This window comes from Myzus persicae, unplaced genomic scaffold (assembly GCF_001856785.1).
Source record: "Myzus persicae strain clone G006 unplaced genomic scaffold, MPER_G0061.0, whole genome shotgun sequence".
NCBI classification, from domain to species: Eukaryota; Metazoa; Arthropoda; class Insecta; order Hemiptera; family Aphididae; genus Myzus; species Myzus persicae.
The window spans coordinates 232,459-253,844 of NW_019101729.1; the positions used below are offsets into that span (position 1 = coordinate 232,459).

General features: G+C 26.5%; 1 protein-coding gene across 2 annotated transcripts in view; it reads left to right on the forward strand.

The window, feature by feature from the left end:
• Positions 1 to 21,386, forward strand: part of LOC111030263 — a 128,374-nt gene that overhangs the window by 803 nt on the left and 106,185 nt on the right. The window contains exon 2 of one of the 2 annotated variants that reach the window (XM_022309676.1): positions 8,523 to 8,783. In XM_022309676.1, the coding sequence (XP_022165368.1) occupies positions 8,675 to 8,783 (109 nt within the window). In that variant the 5' untranslated portion in view covers positions 8,523 to 8,674. Of the gene's footprint in view, positions 1 to 8,346; positions 8,784 to 21,386 lie in introns of those variants that run through there. The other variant, XM_022309678.1, reaches the window with a different exon arrangement.

Below are 21,386 nucleotides of genomic sequence, written 5' to 3' on the forward strand. Positions count from 1 at the left end.
ATATATATATACTGTATTGGTATTTAATAATAATAATACATAGCCTATAGGTATAGATATAGGTACTTGCACACGCAAACAATAATAATATAATATCGATCTATACACGTTGACCTTTCGACGGCATCAGATATTATTATATATTATTTTCGCTCTGTATTAAAAAAAAAAATACTCATAATATAATATAATAATAAATTAAAAAATTAATTTCCCTTGACACGAAACCGTGATCAATGGTGACAAAAAGATTCGATGGTCAGACTTAAGATTTTTATTAATTTAAATTACCGTAATGTTCTTGAATTCACGTCTGAACGCGGAATGATTTTATAGATTATAGAATGTCTAATTAAAATATTAATTTTTCGTTAAGACAAACATTAATAAAGTAATACTCATCGTTCCAGTTAATTAATTTTTATACATTTCGTTTCATCTCTTTAATGCTGCAGTTCTAAAGACGAAATTATCCGTTCATTAAGTTTCTAGCATTTAACTTCCATTAAAAATAAATGGAATATACACATAGTTTTAATTACATTTCTTTGAAATTATTGTTTTTTATATTATTTCATCATTATTATAATAATTACTGGCGTTTTACACAACTTGCGTATAATGCATAAGCATTATATTTATACGTACCTAGGTATCCTAGTGTGTACTTATTTACTTTAAATTTAAATTGTCAATAATTATTAATTAAATATAAACGTAGGTACTTAATAAATATTTTATACAAATCCAGTTTGAGGTAGATATAAGTACTTATATTATCAAGTGTGTATAACTAAATGATAAGTGTAAATTCAATATAAATTCTTTTTAAACGTAAGTATCAAAATGTAATTCAAAACTATCATAAATATTTTTAAAACAAAAAATGAACACAAATCATGTCATTCAATAATAATTTATTTTCAAGGTGGTTTAGCATTGATATAATGCAGACTGTCATAATACATATATATCATAGTGCAGTTATTAATACTCACGAACACATTTAGAGTCAAAACTAAGTTACCTGCTGTGTATAACATATATTATTATAGACCATAATAAATAAATTCGCATTGAACTTAGTTTTAGATTTTAAATATTTCTTAATTTTTATTTCAAGGTATATTAATATATTGTTTTGGTATTTTTAAAATAAATAATATACGACACATGAACACTATTGTTTTACTAACATTCAAGTAACTCGTTTTGATAAAATCACTACATTGCAACTTTCAAGTAAATTATACGATGCTGATAATAAAATATATTTGTTTTTGTATCACATATTATTACTTGTAAGTTGTAGACCATTCATTTAAAATTTCTTTCACCTTTCACATTTCTGAATAGGTAGGTACACAAACATACATCTATTCACGATTTCAAAGAAAATACCTGAATATATAGACATATTATATACATAATACTTATTATATATTATATATCTATATTGGAAGACTGATCAGCTCAAGGTCTATGCATAATAAATAATAATAACAATAATAGTAGTAGTAATATCGTAGTAATAGTTGTAAACCGCGAGTAGTCGATACATTATGTAGTAATATATAGTATTAAATGGCCGGCAATGGGCCGGTTGGACAAAATCATATACAACAATAATCACAACCAGTTTTGTCCAATTATTAATTGTACAAGAAAATTGTCGCTTCTATAAAATGTTTTGATTCGTAATATTTAATTATTCATCAATTATTTTTTTTTAGGTAATCCTTCTTATAAAATAGTATATCGTTACTCTGACTGCAGTATTACTATGTTAGTGCTGCAGTCAATTAATCACTATGGTTCAGAACTTCAGAAGTAGATTTTTATCTATAGAAATACTCAAAAAAATATTTGGCTTAGGCATATGAAATAAAAAATGTATAATTCTGTTCAAAAAAGTAAAAACGTAAAAAATGTAAAGAATAAAAAGTTGTAAAATACGCATTTAAAAAAAAATTTATTGTTTTGCAATGACTTCTGCAAAATATAATATAAAATTAATATTCTCGAAAAAGTCTAGACTTTTGAAAATAAGGAAACGCGTATGAGGTAAATAGATTACCATGAAGGGATCCCTTACATTCTCCTCCTAATTCCTATAGTTATATGTGTATTATACACTGCTATAATAATGAGCACAAATTATACTTAGTATAAATTATAATTTTTTATACCTATACCGTGTTAAATTAGTGTTTTACTGAGATTTTTTTACTCGGGTTTTTTAAAATTTACACTTAAATATCACGGTACCTATTAATTGATATTAAAGTGAGTAGTAAAACACCTACCATATGTACATTTTAAATAACGGTAGTAAAATAAATTGTCCTTACAAAGGAACCGCAGTGAATAACGTATTATATAGGTGACTGATGCACTGCATCCTACCACTTTATGGGCATGCGCCAAGTGCGTAATCCTCTGGGGCGGGGCATATCTGTCGACCTGGAGTTGATATAGCGAGACTTGTTCAAGACTCGTTCCACCGAAATGTTGTCACTAACACATAGTACCTATACTGCATAGTACCACTATATTAAACGCTCTCGCTGACGGCGACGATCATCAAAAAACGTCGTGAATAAGACTGAGGTGAGACAGACGGCATCGTCCGTTGTTATATAAGATTGATGACCTGTAATGGAAAACGTCTTGGTTACCACTTACCCGTTGGTCGCACCTTGACCGTGGTCGCCTCGGCATAGCTTACCGCGGAACATAATATTGTATTACCTTGTCAAACAAATGAATACATCACACCAAAACGTACGAAACATGTTTTAAACTTTTAGGTGAAGTTGTACATATTATATACCGAATGATTGACGTCGCATGACGAGACAGTAGGTACCTATACCTAAACTGAATGGGAGTTATTCTCATATATGTGGATGTCAATATCCCTCAAGATCCGGTAAGTCCGGTTAGGTTAGGTTAGGTTAGGTATTCAAAAATGCATCCATGGTTAAAACAATTTAGTATACAGCAACTAAAATATTTGTTTGGTGGGTATCATATTCGCTCGGAACGTTGTCGTTTATTGACTATTCCACATAATATTATAATTCGTACTGTATTTGGACGTTTAGAATTTACATGTATTATGGTATAGGTACTTGTTTCTATCGATATTGTGGTTAGAAATATTAGAAAATGTTTTCACATTGCAGAGGTTAATAAACGCTCCAGTCGTAGAAAGATATATAAGTCGAAAATTGTACTTACGCAAACGCAATGCCATATACGTTCTGCGCAGTATAGTTTATGACGTAGTAATAACATTATAACGTGTACCTATTATATATTACATAAAATAAAGCCAAACCTTGATATACCTAAGTATATTATAGTCGATGTATATGAATATGATTGATTTCTTTGCGTGGGTATACGCGACCACCGATCGATCAAGACTACATGTATCAGAAATTGATCAGAGATTCCACTGTTATTATATTCCATCGAGATGACCACAAACAATCCGTATCGTATTAAGTGTACTCACTAGAAATACAACGTATTATAATATGTAACTAAAATGTGTTATTTGTGATAATAGCTCACATAACACAATGATTACCGTATGTCTAAGTACTTGCCTTCGTATAAGCGTGCGGTGGAATGAAAATCAACACGCAGTTTTTGTGCACCGGAGTTTGTGGAATTTTTCTAATACACTATCAGTTTTGTTTATATACCACTGCAGGAAGTAAACCAATAAGGAACTTCATCAAGGTTCTTTCCTATTTAGAATTGCCACTGCGGCGTGTGTATGGGAAACGTATATAATATTATTATGTATAATGCTGCGCACGCGAATGCATTTTCATCGAAACAATAAAACATTATATTGTACCTGCCTGTACGCAAGGCGGCAGTGGCGGCGTGTGTCATAAATTTGATCGTGTGCGTTACATTTTAGTGAAAGGTTCCAAAGTATCCGTACTGCAGATTACTGCAGAGGTCGATAAGTTCTACGATTGGGTTTCACTAGTAACAAAACAAAACAAAATTAAAACACATAATATAATTTAATACAGCTGCAGATGTCGCTACACTTTTTCGAATTTTGCAACCGTTGTCATAATATGAAAATAGGCACGCGTCGTATAGTTTCCCCGCATTTCGCTGCTGCTGCAGTGTGACATTGTCGATTCGTATAATAATATTGTATGAATGGGCTACACGAGGTTCAAAAACCTCAGCGACATCGACTGACTGACTGCGCCTATTATATTATTATACATCATATTATTATCATTATAGGCAGTGGCACAACATTGGCAAAGCCCATACGGACCGGTTCTCGGGTGTCGGCACTCGGCAGTGATCATGCCGGTGCCTAACCCGATGTTTTGCAACAACGAAACCGATCGATAGACGACGGATAGAATAGATCGATGGCAGTGCTTAATAAAGACTTAATAATCGGTGGCCGTGTATTAAAATTGCCGATGACGTGGCCATTATATAGTAGGATAGGTACCTATAATACTGCAGCAGTATACCGGCGGTGGCTGCTGTGTTATAGCTACAGACGGCCTCAGGCTTTCTAGCCATATAGTGTAGACTGTTTGTATCAGAACGCGTAACAATTCAGAAATTGTGAGAGAACGTTTTTTTTATTTATTTTTTGGCACACCCAAGTATCAAATTGTCACCATATTATCATAGTGAATAGTGGAATTTCATTTGCTTCCCATCAAACTGCAGTATAGCAGTCACATTTTGAGATTGTCTTTTAAGTTTATATTTATTCTTTGTATTTTATATATACAACTAAAATACCGTAAACCTAATATTAAATTCGTTCTAGACATAACATGAATATTATTACTAGTGGAATCGATAATAATATGGGTTTACCTATACTATTAAAAACAACAGGCAAAACGTACATAAAGTTATAAAGAATATAACCACCTACATATAAAAAGATCTGTTACATTGGAATCATTGGATAATGTATCATTTAATGCATGTAATAATTTTTTTTTTCTGAAAAGTGTTATATCACATTGTATTTTTACTAAATCCATTTAGACACATGCGTTTGTTACCTTAGAATTTTAATTTAAGAAGTAATTTATTAAGGTAGTATGGTTGAGTGTAGTAAAATGCCTGACACAAACAAAATTATGGTTAAACTAAATTAACTAAAGATTTTTAAAACGTGTTAAAGAGAATTTATAATTTCCAATCAATTTTACTTTAACAACATACAAGGTATTTAACTTTATTCCATTATGTTACATCAGATTTCTGAATAAGTTGTATTTAATTAGGTTTTTCTTATGAATGACATTCAGCCATTTAGGTACATAAAATGTGTCATAAGAAAATTATATTGTTAACCAATGGCCAAGTACCTACCTATTATAATTTATAATACATTTTTAACGATTAAGATAAGATATTTTTTTAATTATTATATTTAATAATCATGTCATTAGCTTAATTTTACTTATTGTTTTTGATTACATAATTACAGTTACGTACTTATTGAAAGTAATTTTTATTATTTTAGACAGGAGACTAATATTTATGTTTTTATTAAAAATATTAAATTTACTAACTAGAATTCAAATATTCTATAACACGGACGATTTCTTTTTTTCATTCAATAAACAAGTAGCAGGTATAACAAATATTAAATATATTCAACTCTGCCTCACTGACGAAAAAATAACCATAAAAATACAATAAATTTAATAAGTAAATACAAAATATCATAATCCAATTTTAGTAAAGACTATAATGAGGACTACTAAAAATATATTCAGAGCATTTTTGTATACTACATACTATTTGCGTATCAACAGGATGTATTCGTTTAACTTGTAATGAATAGACAACTTATATATTACAACCATAAAAGGCTACTGTAACATTATACTACCTGGATGTTTTTTTCAATAACAGTGTTATGTTTAATGGTGTAGAATATTGGTACAATATGTCTGCAAGCGTCTAATTAACTTTCGCAAACAAATTGAAAACCCATCTGAACTCTAATGGTCTAGATTACATAAATATCATTTTATACGACTGGTGTAATGCAAATTATACACCGGAAGCATAATTTAGTTTATTATGTGTTCCATTATAGCGGCTTACGTGTTTGGTGTTCAGCCCAAATTTTGTGAAATAACATCCGTTATAAATACCTATACCGTTGGCAAATAAATATTAAAATAGATATTTTTTTTAAATACAATTTTTTATTTTTACTTAATTACCCAATTATATAGTTAGAAATTGAATCATACGTTAATTATTCGCAAAAGTGTATATATTTTTTTATGAGAATGAGACAATCGTTTTATAGAATAGTGTTTATATACTACATATTTGGGTTTTTAGATTAATATAATAATGAAAATAAAATAAAAAATATAACTAAATATTATTATTAAATATTTTTAATGTTCAATCACATTAGTAGGTACGTGCTCATAAACAGTATCATTTTTTTTTATGTTTCATTATTTAAAAAGGCAATAAGACTCAATTAATTTTCATTTTTAATTGAACTAAATACACGTTATTGATATATAATATAATATGTGATAAAAAAGTAGTACCTAAATTATAATTTTAAGTTTAATTTATTAATTGGCATTAATAATCACTGACATATATGTGCATAATAATTTTTCAAATTAATATACCTACCAGTAAAACTTTTAAAGGTATAAACTTGTTTTATGAAAAGTATAAGAAAATTTAGAAATACAATATATTTATTATCTACTACAAGCAAGAATAATTATACTAGTTTGTCATTAAAGTTTCAAGTAATTTAAATAAATATTCAGCTATTATTGGTGTAAGTTTTATCGGTTGACACTGATAACAATAACTATAAGTAGGTATTGTTAATTTTAAATAAATATCAGTTGTTAAAAATGTGTACTTTGATAATTCAAATTAATAAAACCAAATAAATGCTATAGTTATATTTTATAACAATTTGTTATTTATATAAAAACGTATAAGGTGACGCATAACCTTTAAGTCGTGAAATAATCTAAATGAAAACCCAGAAGAGGTAAAGGCTGCAAGTGTATGAGTGAAATTGGAAATGTCTATTAAATGTTCGATAACCATACAAAACGATAGCGGTTGTACATATGTGTCGTATATACATGTATAGTGTCATAGTAAAATATAACTATACTCAACAACCGGAAACTCTGAATTTCATTCTGCGAGTTTTTAAGCAACTGCAGAGCTTATATAATTGAACGCCAGCGAAATAATCCATCATCAATATACAGCAGTATAATAGGCCACGCCGTCTTATAATAATATATATCATCATAATATAAATGCGCTTTACACTCCTAGTAGGCAACAGCGTAAAATTATCCTCAAATCATTTATCATAAACTTTATAATAAATAAAATAATCGAGACAAAAATAGGTATTATTAATAATAATAATTGTTATCACACATTGCAAGGCAGTGAGTTGAACAAAAAATTGTTATTTTTTTAATATCGTCAGTTATTGTTTTTTGACAAGCCGAATGGCGCGAAACTGTATCCCCACAATATTATTGTATTTTCTGTGTCAATTAAAATATACATCGACTATCGTGTTGCATACAATATACATATGATTTTATATCGAACCGTTACAACGTTATGGCTCTAATGAGGTCTGCACAGTCATTGTGATCAATCCATGGGATCCTATAGCGCGCATAGTAATTATCGTTTTATTTTCGCAATGTTCGTCCGTAGGTGGAAACTCGAGCTTGGTAAGCAAAAAAAAAGAAAGTACTTACTGCGTTTCCCCCCTCGAGCGTCCGAAAATGATGATTTTAAATTTTCAATCGGACCCGTAATAACTGATCATTATGTGCGATGCACATTTGTACAGTTGTATTATAATAATATATATCGGTGCATACATGGATGCAATTATTACCGGCTATGTGTACACACATGTCATACACTTTGCCGTCAACAGCTGATATAAGTACCCACCCACAGACGTTTTGATCATCCGCAAAATATTGTCCGTAATATATTATATATATATATATATATATATTATACAACAATAATTTGTGTGAAATATGATTATATTATAATTACTCGATAAACGCGCAATCGACAATAACATTTAATTATCCCTCGAACACTTAGTTTTTGACATATATAGACGTCGATAAGAATATGTGTTTGTGTATAGATTGAGCTGTGCATCATACTATTAATTGAAAATGAGTGTTGTTCGAAACATGTCCATGCCATGTGGAGATTTGTGTGTTTAATACTATAGTAATAACGTCTACTATAAAATGAATCATATTATTGTTATCACATTAGACTGTTAGAGTGTTTATCGACGTAAAATAAAACTGTGTACCTACATATTACAATCGCTCTTTTTTTTCCCCCAGAGATTAGGGATTAGGATTTACAATATTATTATTCTTTTAGTCATGTGCGTGTATTCATCCGTTAACCACGTGTGTTGTGATGTGTTCTAGATTCTATAGATGATCTCGTGGACTATCGAACACCCGAGACTTTCGCATATGGAGAACGGTCGGCCGAAATCTTCAATATCCTGTGGATTACGGACGTCATAGTGGTAGACTACGCATCATATAAATCATACTATTAGAGAGGGAAAAACGTCATGCTTAACTGCACTGATGCCGAGTGCACGCTGCACCATCACCATATTCACGTGGACCCGATACAGCATCATTTACAGGATGACCGGCAACACCATGAACATTCCTCAGGTAAACATTTTAATTAATCAACTAATAACCATAAAAATACACAATAATATTATTAGTGTTAATTTCAATAGTTTGTACGGCACATAAATTGTGGAACTTTGATTTATAGCATTAATTAACTGAGAAAAATTGAAACGTATTATACCGTCAAAAACTCATACCTAGTTATATATATAATATATAATGAGAGCCGCAATTATATTATTATTTTTTAATTACCAAACGATAAGTAAACTAGTTGATTTTAATTAATGGTTATATTTTGAATTGCTTTTGGGCTTCTCAGCTTTTAATTTAATATGTGTCATCAATATTATTACTGCATAAACTTGGGTATGCCCACACACTATAGAAAGGTATTCAAATTGTAGAATTTAATTGTTCTACACGATCTTATACATTATTATCATTCAAAATACCGTAGGATGCATAAACTGTTATTCATTGATGTATTACAGCACTATCAAGATTATAACAACCATTCAGTTAAGTCAACTAAATAAAATAATTTAATCTATTTAGTTTTAAAATTATTTTTTCAATAGCAATTTTCCTTTCTTATTCATTTTACCTTATTATATAATAATTACTGGTACTTAAAGATAGCCATTTAATGTAATCATTAATAACAGCAGTAATAACGAAGACATTTACATTTACTTTGTGTCTTTGTTCATTAATTAACTTAGTTTCTGTGGTTTTATTTGATTTACTATTTGACAAATATACGTATATGTATACTATTATGTACTAGTATGTACAATACACTGTACAATATAAAAGAAAACATTATATTTTATGTAATTTAATGTTGCAGTAACTATTGGATAATACAAAATATGGTTTATTAAGTAAATAACCATAGTATATTTACTTTACAAGGGAACTGCAGTATTGTTCAAGAATATATTAAATTAGGTATCGTTTTATACCAATAGTGAAATAAAATAAATCATATTAGTGTGGAGTTTTCTGAAATTGTCTACAAACTATTTTATAACAAAATTGACATTTTTATTACAATTTATTAAACGTATGTGTATAGAAATAATTTAATTTCGAATACCTGCTATACCTAATATGTTTTTAATTTCAAAAAATTAGTAAAAATAATTAAATTTGAATAATATAAGTACTAGAAATCACAAACCAATTCTTACATTATGCTTGGTAATATGCATTAATCGTTACTACGAATAAATCATATATATTATACTATAAACGTGTCCGCAAAAATAAAATTCTCGAACAATATTATTGTTGTTTAGAGAATGTCAATCACAAATAGTAATGCGCATTAACTATTAAGTAACAAGTAATAATAATATTACGAAGGTAATTCCAAACAATTTTTTTTATCACATATAATATCAGTAAGAAAAAAATAGTTAAAAAATATCAATATCTTTAACTATAACTAAACTAATTAAATCACAACACAGCAATAAGTTGTTATATTATACATTTTAAATTTGAATGCAAAATATTGACATGATAATAAACTTTAGAGATTATACGTTTTCATTAATTTTGAATGAATTATTAATTTTTTTTTCTACTAGATCTAGATTTACTGATTAGATGTAACTATTAGAACTCGTTTATAAACATGTAATAAATAGTTTATAATTTTTTCTTCGATATTAATAATTACACATTCCATAACAAAATAATATCACTATAAAATACTTGCCATATACTCGCTAAAATAAATTGGTGTTGTAAAGTGTTGAACATTTTCTCAGTTTCCGAGAAGCTCTAAATGGTGCAAAAAATTCTAAAACAAAATGTTTAACTAATTATTTGTTTAAAACGTTGCGCACTTTATTCATAATTTAGAGACCAAATTTGTTCCTGGGACAGGTCGAAGCAGTACATATTTTATTACATAGGATATCTAATGGAAACAATTACATATTATAAGGTGCGTTACGGGTCAAACCGACGTAGGGCACACGTGAAAAAAAAATAGAGTTGTGGTGAGGCTTACAAGAGTGTAGGATAGTACCTGAGGCGCCGTGGGTAAATGGCCTCAGCAGCAGTGATCTGGTATGGAAGCGCCCGCGGGCGCCAGCGCGTCTCCGAAAGGCACTTTCACTGTTGGTCCCCACAACTCCCCGTCCTTGAATGCCACCTCTCGGTTCGCAAAGTTTACTCCCCTTCCACCACGTTTTCGGCCCCTCCGTTTCAGTATCGTTCAGATGACCATGAACGACATACCGTGTAGGTATAATTCGTACCTACTAGGTACCATTACATTTCTCAACACCTGAAAAAGCTCTTCAGTATAAATATTTCAAACGCACGCTGTGCTCGAAAATGTCAGATTATGAAATTATTAATTCAAACTGCATGCTAACATTGTGTACAGACATTGATTGTTATACAATGTACATATTATAATGTTATGTGTGTAGACGTCGTTGAGCATATTATAACATTTTAGTGTTTGCGGATACACATAAAACGCACCCCCAAGTGTTGGGTCGTTTTCGAGTGATGTATACAAAATTACAAAACAAGGAAATCCATTATTCAATAAGTCCCAACTATATCATAAAAAAGTCAAAAAACCATAGGGTATAGGTGGATGCTGGTTTATAGCTGTTTACCTATATATGTATCAATACATTTTAAAAACCTTGACAATTTTTGTGGCTTATAAACAAATTTATTTGAAAAGCTCTATTACTAAAACAAGAATTATATTTTATCCCTCAAGCTTAGAAATTATAGATATGTTATGTTAGATTAATTATTATACTATTATATTATTATTGTATAGAAATTGTACTATTATTTTAAAACCTTGTAAACATGACAATAATTTATTTTATTATTTTCATATAAATTTTTTTTTTATGTGGTATCACACTTGATGCGGAAACCACGATAGTGTTATTTCCATCTCATTGATGTGCATACATATTAACCTACCTATTATCTGCAATATAATTCTTCTTACAACCTATTAAATATTGTATTTTGTACATTTCTATATCTACCACGCTAAGTAAATATTATTTTAAGTACGTATAACATACAACGTAAATAATTTATCTATACCTCTATGGCACAGATCATATATGTATATGATTTGGCTACCTTCCCGAAATGGCCTACACCGGATATTATTATCACCTTGTTCGTCTAATCAATTATGCAATAGTCATAACACATATAATTAAATTGATTGTTCTTGTTTGTTTTTGCCAAAATATGTCTACATTTTAAATGATTGATGAGTATTTATATTTATTTTCAATATACATGCTGCATTGCTGCTTATAAAACATAACTTCCTTCTTCTGCTTAAAACATTCTGTGGTCAGTTCATTACCGGCATTATCACATTAATGATCGTCCACTTCTATAATTTGAAACAACTTTAACTATAGAGTTCGCATAACGCAGTTAATAGACTGATCATAAACTACCTACTATTATTATTTATTATTATTATTATTCAATCCATAAACATATAAGATACTAACACTAAATACTAATGCTGTTACACATTACACATATGTGTATAACTGATTAAATATAACACGCTTGTACGTCATATATATTAATTGTACCAGTTTCATTGAAGAGTTTAAACATTTTAAATTTACCACAATATTAATTTAAAATTGAAAATAATAAACGTTCAAGGCTACATTAACGTTAGAACTAATTTTTAATACGGTATCATTAAAAAAAATGTGATACAGAGTTGGGTGGGCCAGGGCGTATGCTTTTGTTTTTAAAACTAATGATAATTACCTTTAACCGAAAAGCAATTCTAAACGCAGTTAGGTTTTACTAAAAGAGATTTTTGTTAAAAACGAATGCTTGATTATATGTCTTTTCTTTGCCTTTATATTTATTGTTGTTAATTGAGATATTCACTGTGAGTTTGAAAACGATATGATTAACTACTAATATTTGAAGATGTGCTGCACGCATAACGTTTCTGGTCTTCTTTTATCTGTAACATAAAAGTTAATCGAAATATTGTGTGCAAAACGATGCGCATCGTCGTAAAATATATTGCTCGTCCTTTTGGCAATAATAATATTAATACGTTTTGAACTAGATTAAAAATAAATATTTTGTTGTTAATATGTCAGAAATCAGAATAGGTAATTTATAAGAAACCCGTTTGGATTTTCTATACATCGTTGTGTTTCTGCCCCCCCCCACATTATGGTACCTTGTTAAGTATAAAATATATTAAAATATGATATATAATATGAATCATATTCAATAATAATAAAAGAAACGAAATTTAATTATATTGTACTTTGTTTGTCACTATATAACTAGAAAGAATTTTATGGTTAAGAAACATTCACAAGTAATATTATGTATTGTTCTTATTTGTTGATTAAAAAAATTGTAAATATGTGTGGATTCATAAATAAAACAAATTTGTCTAGTAATTTAGCAGTATCAAGACGATGAATGGAAACCTGCCAATTCCATTGGTAGACAGTTATTAATGTTTTCTTCTCAATTCACAATTCGCATATAATATTAAACAATTACGTAGCTTTATGTAACTATCATTAATACGGTCACGTTTTGTCATCGAAACTATGTTTAGCAGACGATTTTTCTTTTTCTTTTTTTGTTATTATTATTATTATTTATATTGTTTAATACTATCGATTCGCTCGCTGAATGATTAAAAATGTAGTCCAGGGTTTTGTACTTTCAAACGATTGTCACCCCCAGTGAAAATTTCAATTAATTCTGTGGAAAACATACTACTACAGCGATTCACATTATATTATATACAAAAAAAAACTATCCTATAAACACCTATTGTAATATTCAATACATGTCACCTTGCTCATTATTTTATTATCTATAAGCTATAAGTGAGACACTGCTTGGGCACATGGTATAATTTTAAAGGTACTGCGTTGATTAATGCAATATTAAAAGATTAAAAACATTTTTTTAAAGTATTTAGTACTCATATATTGTGAATTTATTACTAAAAGTAATTTATTGTTTTATGGGTGCTCTTAAAACAAAACGTAGGTATGTTATAAAATAAAAAATAACTGAGTTTGGTATTATAAAGGTTTGTTTAAGGTTGAAATTTAATGATAATTCTTTAATGAAAAATTAAATTAATTTATGATTTATAATAGTATTTTAAGAGTATGCTTATAATTGATAATACACACAATTTGTGATCAAGCACAAATATTTAACCGAAAATAATATTGTTACTTATACAATATATTATAAATTATACGTTTATAAATATAATTAAATTGATTAAATATTATATTATTATCATTATTAAATTTCTTATAAAAATTATTTTTAATTTTTAATACAGTTTCATTATATTAAATAGTATTACTTCTAAACAAGGGTAGGTATACCTACTTGTTTATTTTATTCATTTCAAGTTTCATCCATAAATTTATGTCATAACGTTTGTGAATTATCAACTCCTCGATTTGTTCAATAGGCATGACACGAGTATATTATGTACTGTTGTGATATTTGTAAATATTTTTTGCCAATGTCACATTACCTATTCTTGTCAAGTTTCCATTTTATATTATTATCTAAATATCATTATAATCATCATAGGCGATGAACCACAGTCGATGAACTAAATTTATGTCAATGTTATTTTTGTAACACATATGACATTTTTTTGTTAAGTACCTTTTCCTAGTATTTTAATAATAGTTATTACTATAACAACTTCTATAAGTAATGTGTATTTTGTAATACGTTTTTCAAATTGGTTATTACATATTATTAGATATATAGTATTAAATTAGTGAATGTCACCTCTTCATTTTAACTCTTAATTCTGCTTGTCCAAATAATATGAACATTTTTTTACGAAGTACACTATTTTAGTATATCTATTGGCTGTTACATCTTACCTATGAACATACCTATTATATTATATTACATATAATATGTTTCAACATGTTTGGAAGAGTACAATTTTCTTAAATATAGTTTGTTAAAATCATAAGTAAATATTAACTTGTGTTGTACAATATTACATACTATACTTTAAATTGCAATACTGCCATTGGTATAATATGAATTCCAGTCATACTTATTTCAATATTTTGTGTAACACATGAGAGTATTTTTGTAAGACAGTATTTACGAAGTGTATTTCTATTGCATTTGAAAACATGGATAAAATAAATATTAACATTCAATATAACAGTCTCACTATTGAAGATGACATACATAATATTATAGACTATTTAAAAATTGTTTTTATTCCACACGATCATTATTTAATTTAACGGATTTGATCTAATAAAATAAATAAATGTACAGGTTACAAATATTTATGCACTGCCTAGGGTCATGTAAATTAAACCAATTTGCATTGAAAACTCTTGAGAGGAAAAAAATATAAACATTAATATGATATACCTATGACACATATTTTGTTTATCAAGGTTAATATGAATATTTAATATTTACACAAAAACAATGTTTTTTTTTAAATAAAATTTTGAATGGCGTAAAATATGATAATCCGTTTATTTTACAAAGTATTCTTTTTGTGTTTAATATCTATGAACCACTTGTTGAATTTTGCGCAACTTATGGTTTTGTGCAAAACCAATGGTTTTATGAACTTAAAGAACAAATAATTCAAGAATAACGCTTATAAGTTATAATTCATAATTATAGCGATACAATATGACAATAATATTATAATTTCCAGTCGATTTTTTTTGTTACTATTAAACAACTAATGCTACTTAAATATTCATTGATTTTATTGAAAAATACTAATTTGTTAAAAAAAATACGTTTGAGAATAATATAATTTTATTTAGTTGTGTACAAAATATTTTTTATATATTTTTTATATATTTTTTAATATTTTAATATTTTTTTATTTTGTGTTTAGAAAAATTATCAACTTTAGAATTATTTATTATTATCATTTATTGTGAAATATACAGTGCCTGATATATATTAGAATATATATTTAATATTTGGTTATAATATAATACATACAGTTTAAATATTTAAATACTATTAAAGGATATACTTATTGTTGCATATAATATGTAGCTATTTGAAAACTTGTGTAATGAGTATTACTAATTTTTTAAGTTTCATGGAAAGTTGTGTATAATTTATAGTTAACGATTATACTAACTTCTTAATTTTAAGGCACTTGTTATTTTAAAATTAATTAACAAAAACACAGATGAAAGTATAAACATAGAAACTGCAGAATGTTAAGGACTCATTTACTTCGATTTATTATCTAGTCTTAAAGCATATATTTACAACTGAAAACTTGAAATTTGAATCGAAACTCCCAACTACAGTGTCACAGTGACTATACTTATAAAACCCAACCATCATGTATTTACTATATTCTACACTATCACTGAGCACGCTTCAATACAGTACCTACAACAAATTCCAAGCGCGTTTTTATTAGCGCCACAAACCACTAATTGCTAGACTCGATTTAGAAACGGAATCCTACCGAAGTAGGTACTCGTACAGTCACAAGTAAATGGTATAAACTACTTTAAACAATCTAAAATCGTAGATACCTCATAGGTATACATACAAAAATTATAATTCATGGATAACTATTCAAATTAAATACCTGATTTATGTTATGTAATTATAATTTCTTTTAGGAACATATTTAAAAATTATGAAATGTTTTAAACACTTTTCTACTAACAAAGTAATAACATTCAAAACTAAAAAATAGTTTAACGTTTCATTGTAAATCAACAGACACCTTATAAGTCCTTTAGTATCTGAAATATTAGATTTGTAATTTATCTTGATAGATTTAATCCATTTTTATACTCAAACGTTAATTTTTATTTATTCATACTATTTCAAATTGCATATATTCAATACCAAAGCAAATATTTAACTAATTAGCAAATAATACTTAAAATGTCAACCTAATCTAACCAGTGGTGGATACCAAACATTTGGCAGGAGATAAACAAAATATGATTAGACATGCAGCATATTTAATTGTTTACAATTTTTATTTTTTTCATGAGTGTAAAATATTAATGTAAATACTAGGATAAATAAAATACTTTTGAGGAAAGATAATAAATTATGGTGAGGCGTAGTTAACTACCTTCTCTGATCTAATCAAATGGTAGGACGTTAGAAACTTGTTCAATTTTAACAAATATTCAAAATGACAAATAAACAAAAAAAAAAACATTAATAAAAAATTATTACAATACAATCTGTAGATGTACAATTGTATTTAACACGCAGTAACAAAAAAAAAAATTTAATTTTTGTTCATAATATCTTGTGATAAAAATTATGAGTAATAAAAAATAATAAATATACTCACGATATTTAGTTGTATTCTATTAATAGTGTTTATAATTTATTTATGAAACAATTTCATAGTAATGTATAGGTTTTTGCAGATTAAACTTTTAATCTTATCGATGAAATACTATATTATACTACCTAGTAAATACAATATTATATAGACAAATGATTGCAGCAAATAAATTATAGTAGTTTTCGAACTTATCAATTTAATTTTTAATAATGTATCAATTACTTGAAGACAATAATATAATTAGTTGATTAAAAAAATGCTATACAATTTAATAATTTGTTTTTTATAAAATCATAGAACTACGCTTACATTTTAAATAGATAAATAATCAAGAAAGTTATTGAAATTATAATAGGTATCTTAAAATTTATTTAAATGAATTGTTTCTTAATTAACAAAATATAACAATAATTATAATATTGGTTTGAACATTTTAGACCGCAATAAAAATAATATCTTCGAATAAAATAATTAATGAATTTATTATATGACCTACATTTAATGTATTCATTATTAATGAACAAAGTAACAATCAAATATTTTTTCACGTGTTAAACATATTTGTATTTTACATATTTTTGGACACTGCATTACTGATTAAAATGTTATAATTAATGTATTTATATATTTTTAAAACTATAATGAGATCATAATTATACAAATTTAAAAAGTTATATTTTCGAATAAAATTTAATTAGTTGTTTTATATTATATTTAAGTATCAATGGAGTTTGAATATTGATACATCGTTTTTAATAAAAGTGTAAGATGAAAATTGGCCATAGAGGCAATTAATAAATTATTATGGAATGTACATGCATTTTGATGACTAATGACCAATTATTTAGTTGATGCTTTTATCTGAAAAGTGTAGAGTTTTTTCTTACCTATATTCACATTTTTTTGTTAAGGAAGTTAAATTTGAAAAATTATATATTATTTAAGTTTAATTTTAAAACGCGTGTAAGGTCAAATATATCCATAACTAAAAAAAGAATTCACATGAATACTCATTTCTGTATTTCTTTTTTATATTATGTTCTTAATTTCTTACAAGGCCAAATTTTCTTTTTTTTTTGAAAAAATAAATACATATCATTGAATATGTATTATTATTTATTATATATTAATGATAAAAATTTTAATTTTCACTTGGTATAATGAATAATATATAACCATTTTACTTTCTCAATAATATTTAAATTGTTAAATTATTATAAAATAATAATTTAAATATTTATAATTGTATAGTTAAGGCGTATTAAACAGGATAGTGGATAGTGTACACAATAAATTTACTATTATTTATAATTCACACAACGTTTATACCTGTATAGATGTTAGTTTGAATTCATACGATTGTCACTTAAGTCCTTTGTTAGTTCTATTAATTATGTGCATTATAATTTAATAAGTACATTTTTTCATAATTCCATATGGTAGGTACTAATATATTATGATGGGAAATTAGTAAAATCTTGTGTCACAAAATCATAACAATAAAAAACGAGGTCGATAATATTATAATGTTTTAATTATTTTGTGATTAGTAGGAAAATATGTAAATACAATTGTATTATTGTAAAGGCTACATTAACATTTATTTTTTCTGCAGTTTTTTTTAGACTTATTAATGTTGTATAGCCTGTAATGTGTTATAAACAGATTGAAAATATTTACATTGAAATACGCATTATACACATAACACGGAGGTAGTTGTCTCTTTTTTAAATTTGTATATAATTAATAGTATGTATACTATATTATAATATATATATTATATATTATATTCATACGAACATTTTCAAAATGATCAATGTCATTCCTCATAAGTAACTAAACCAAATTTTAAATATATTTTAATCTCGTAATAATCTATAAAATAATAATAATAGAAATAGATAATAGAAAAATAATCTATACTTTGATCAATATTTGAAATATTATAAATATTTTTTTTTATGTTGCTTTAGTTATATTTTGGAACACTGCTGATTATTTTCCAATTTTTACAAACTTAAGTATTTTTGGTACATTTGTCCAATTTTTGATCAATTAAACTTACTTAACTTAATCGTTAATTTGCACTGCTAAAAAATTGCAGGAATCGATGAGAAAAATCTATAATATTTAAAAAAATAAAATTTAAATTACGAAATCTGACATTTACCTTGAATAACAGTGGATGCGCAATGTCTGGAACGATTATTTGCATCGTTTCCTGAGTCTCGCAAAACATGTATTTTTTATTTACCTATTATTTGTTTTTTAGCAAAAAATTGAAAAAAATAGGAAACAATGGTTTATTTGTTGGTGAAAAAGACGGCTCAAGGCTAAAAGTAGATACACGCAATGTGGACAAATTATGTTCGGACTGTTAATGATTTTAATTGTTAATTATACTGGCATTTATTACAGGCTAATTGTACCAACATGTATTTGTAGGAGCATTTACATTTTACACCATTTGGGCTTGAAAACTGTACCTACCAAAGTTATTATTGTTTAGAGTTTCAGATGTTTTTTATATTAAAATGTTCACTATTAGTTAAATGTCTTATAATTCATCAGTCATAAGTTAATTTTAACTGAACAGATATTTCAACTTTAGGTTATTGAAAATACATACATGTTAAATTGTTAAGGTTATATGACTTATATAGTTATATGTGTTATAATTTTTATATGACGTTTGATAATTATATTTAAATAATACATTAATAATAATAATAATAATACAAAAACTAATTCATTTTATAAAATATAATGAATGTGTAATGAAATTTAAATTAATACTACAGTAACTGTCAAGAAAAATTATTTTCAAGTTAAGTATTGTATGATATGTGATCTTGCGTTTTGAATCCAAATGAGGAAGTTTGTACCTAAAGATTTAAGTTATGTTTTATTTAGATCACTTAAACTTATTAGGATAGTAAAATCACTAATTGAATAAGAATAAAATACAAGCATATAAATATTAGATATTAATTTGAAATTCAGAAAGCTCTGTCACATCATTTTTGCATAAAAAAAAATTATTGATTTCGAAGATTAAACGTATTAAATAGAATTAATACCGGTAAGCGCAACAGCAATATCGACTTTCTATAAATCCAACTCTAAATGCCCTAAATGTAAACATGATTTATTTATATATATATAATGATATACATATAACTATATTTACACTTAACAATTTATAATTTATATTATACAAAGAAACGTAGTAAGACTGAACTAGTATAATAATTGAACATTGATAATATGCATGAATGTGTTTATAATCCTAACATCAGCAGAAATCCAAGACTGGTTTTAATTAATTGGCAAACTAAAATTGCATTTGTTAAAAATGTTTAAGTAAATATTTAAATTTCTTTTTAATTACACTCATAATTATTGCAGACACAACTTAGACAATTTTTCAGCAAATTTCAAGATAATTGTCTTTGAATATTTTGTCTTCAAATCTTAAATTTATTTAGTTTGAAAATATGTTTAAAATCAAAGTAAATTTAAGTCACGAAATTCTATCAATCGGATATGTAGTTTTAAAATACTAATCTACTTTCGAAAAGCAACTAAATAGTCTAATTTTATATAATATAATAAATTATTATAGTTTAAAAAGTATTGAATAATTGTAATTGAAACACATAATATAATATTGACACATTTTTTTAAATATTTAAAATTCGAAAGGAAATATTTATGAATTGTATAAGCTTAATAATAAGTTTGTAATTATTATTAGAAACAAAATTTCACAATTGACAGTGAATATTTATATATTATTAATTTCATGTTGGTGACTTTGATCATTCTAACAATAAATATTTTTATTATTTTCTTGTAGATTTTAATTTATTAAAGTTAATTACAAACTCTTATAATAACGCTCATAATTTCATGACCATCTAAGCACTGATCTATAAAAATGAAAAAGACAATTTTAAATATAAGCAACATAATAACTATAATAATTGATTAAATAATTTGCATTGTTGTTGCCGCGTTATTATTTTGGACTCAGGGCCGTACACAGGATGTAATAGTTTTCTTAACGAAAGAATTAGTAATCATAATAATAATTAAAAACTTTTGAACTCAAGATATAAACTATAAAGTATATTTAAATAAAACAATTCATAATAACTATACACGTAAAAAAAATATTATTGTTATAGACAATCTAACAAACGGTATACGTAAGTATATTATACTATATTTGGTAAATTAATAAAAAC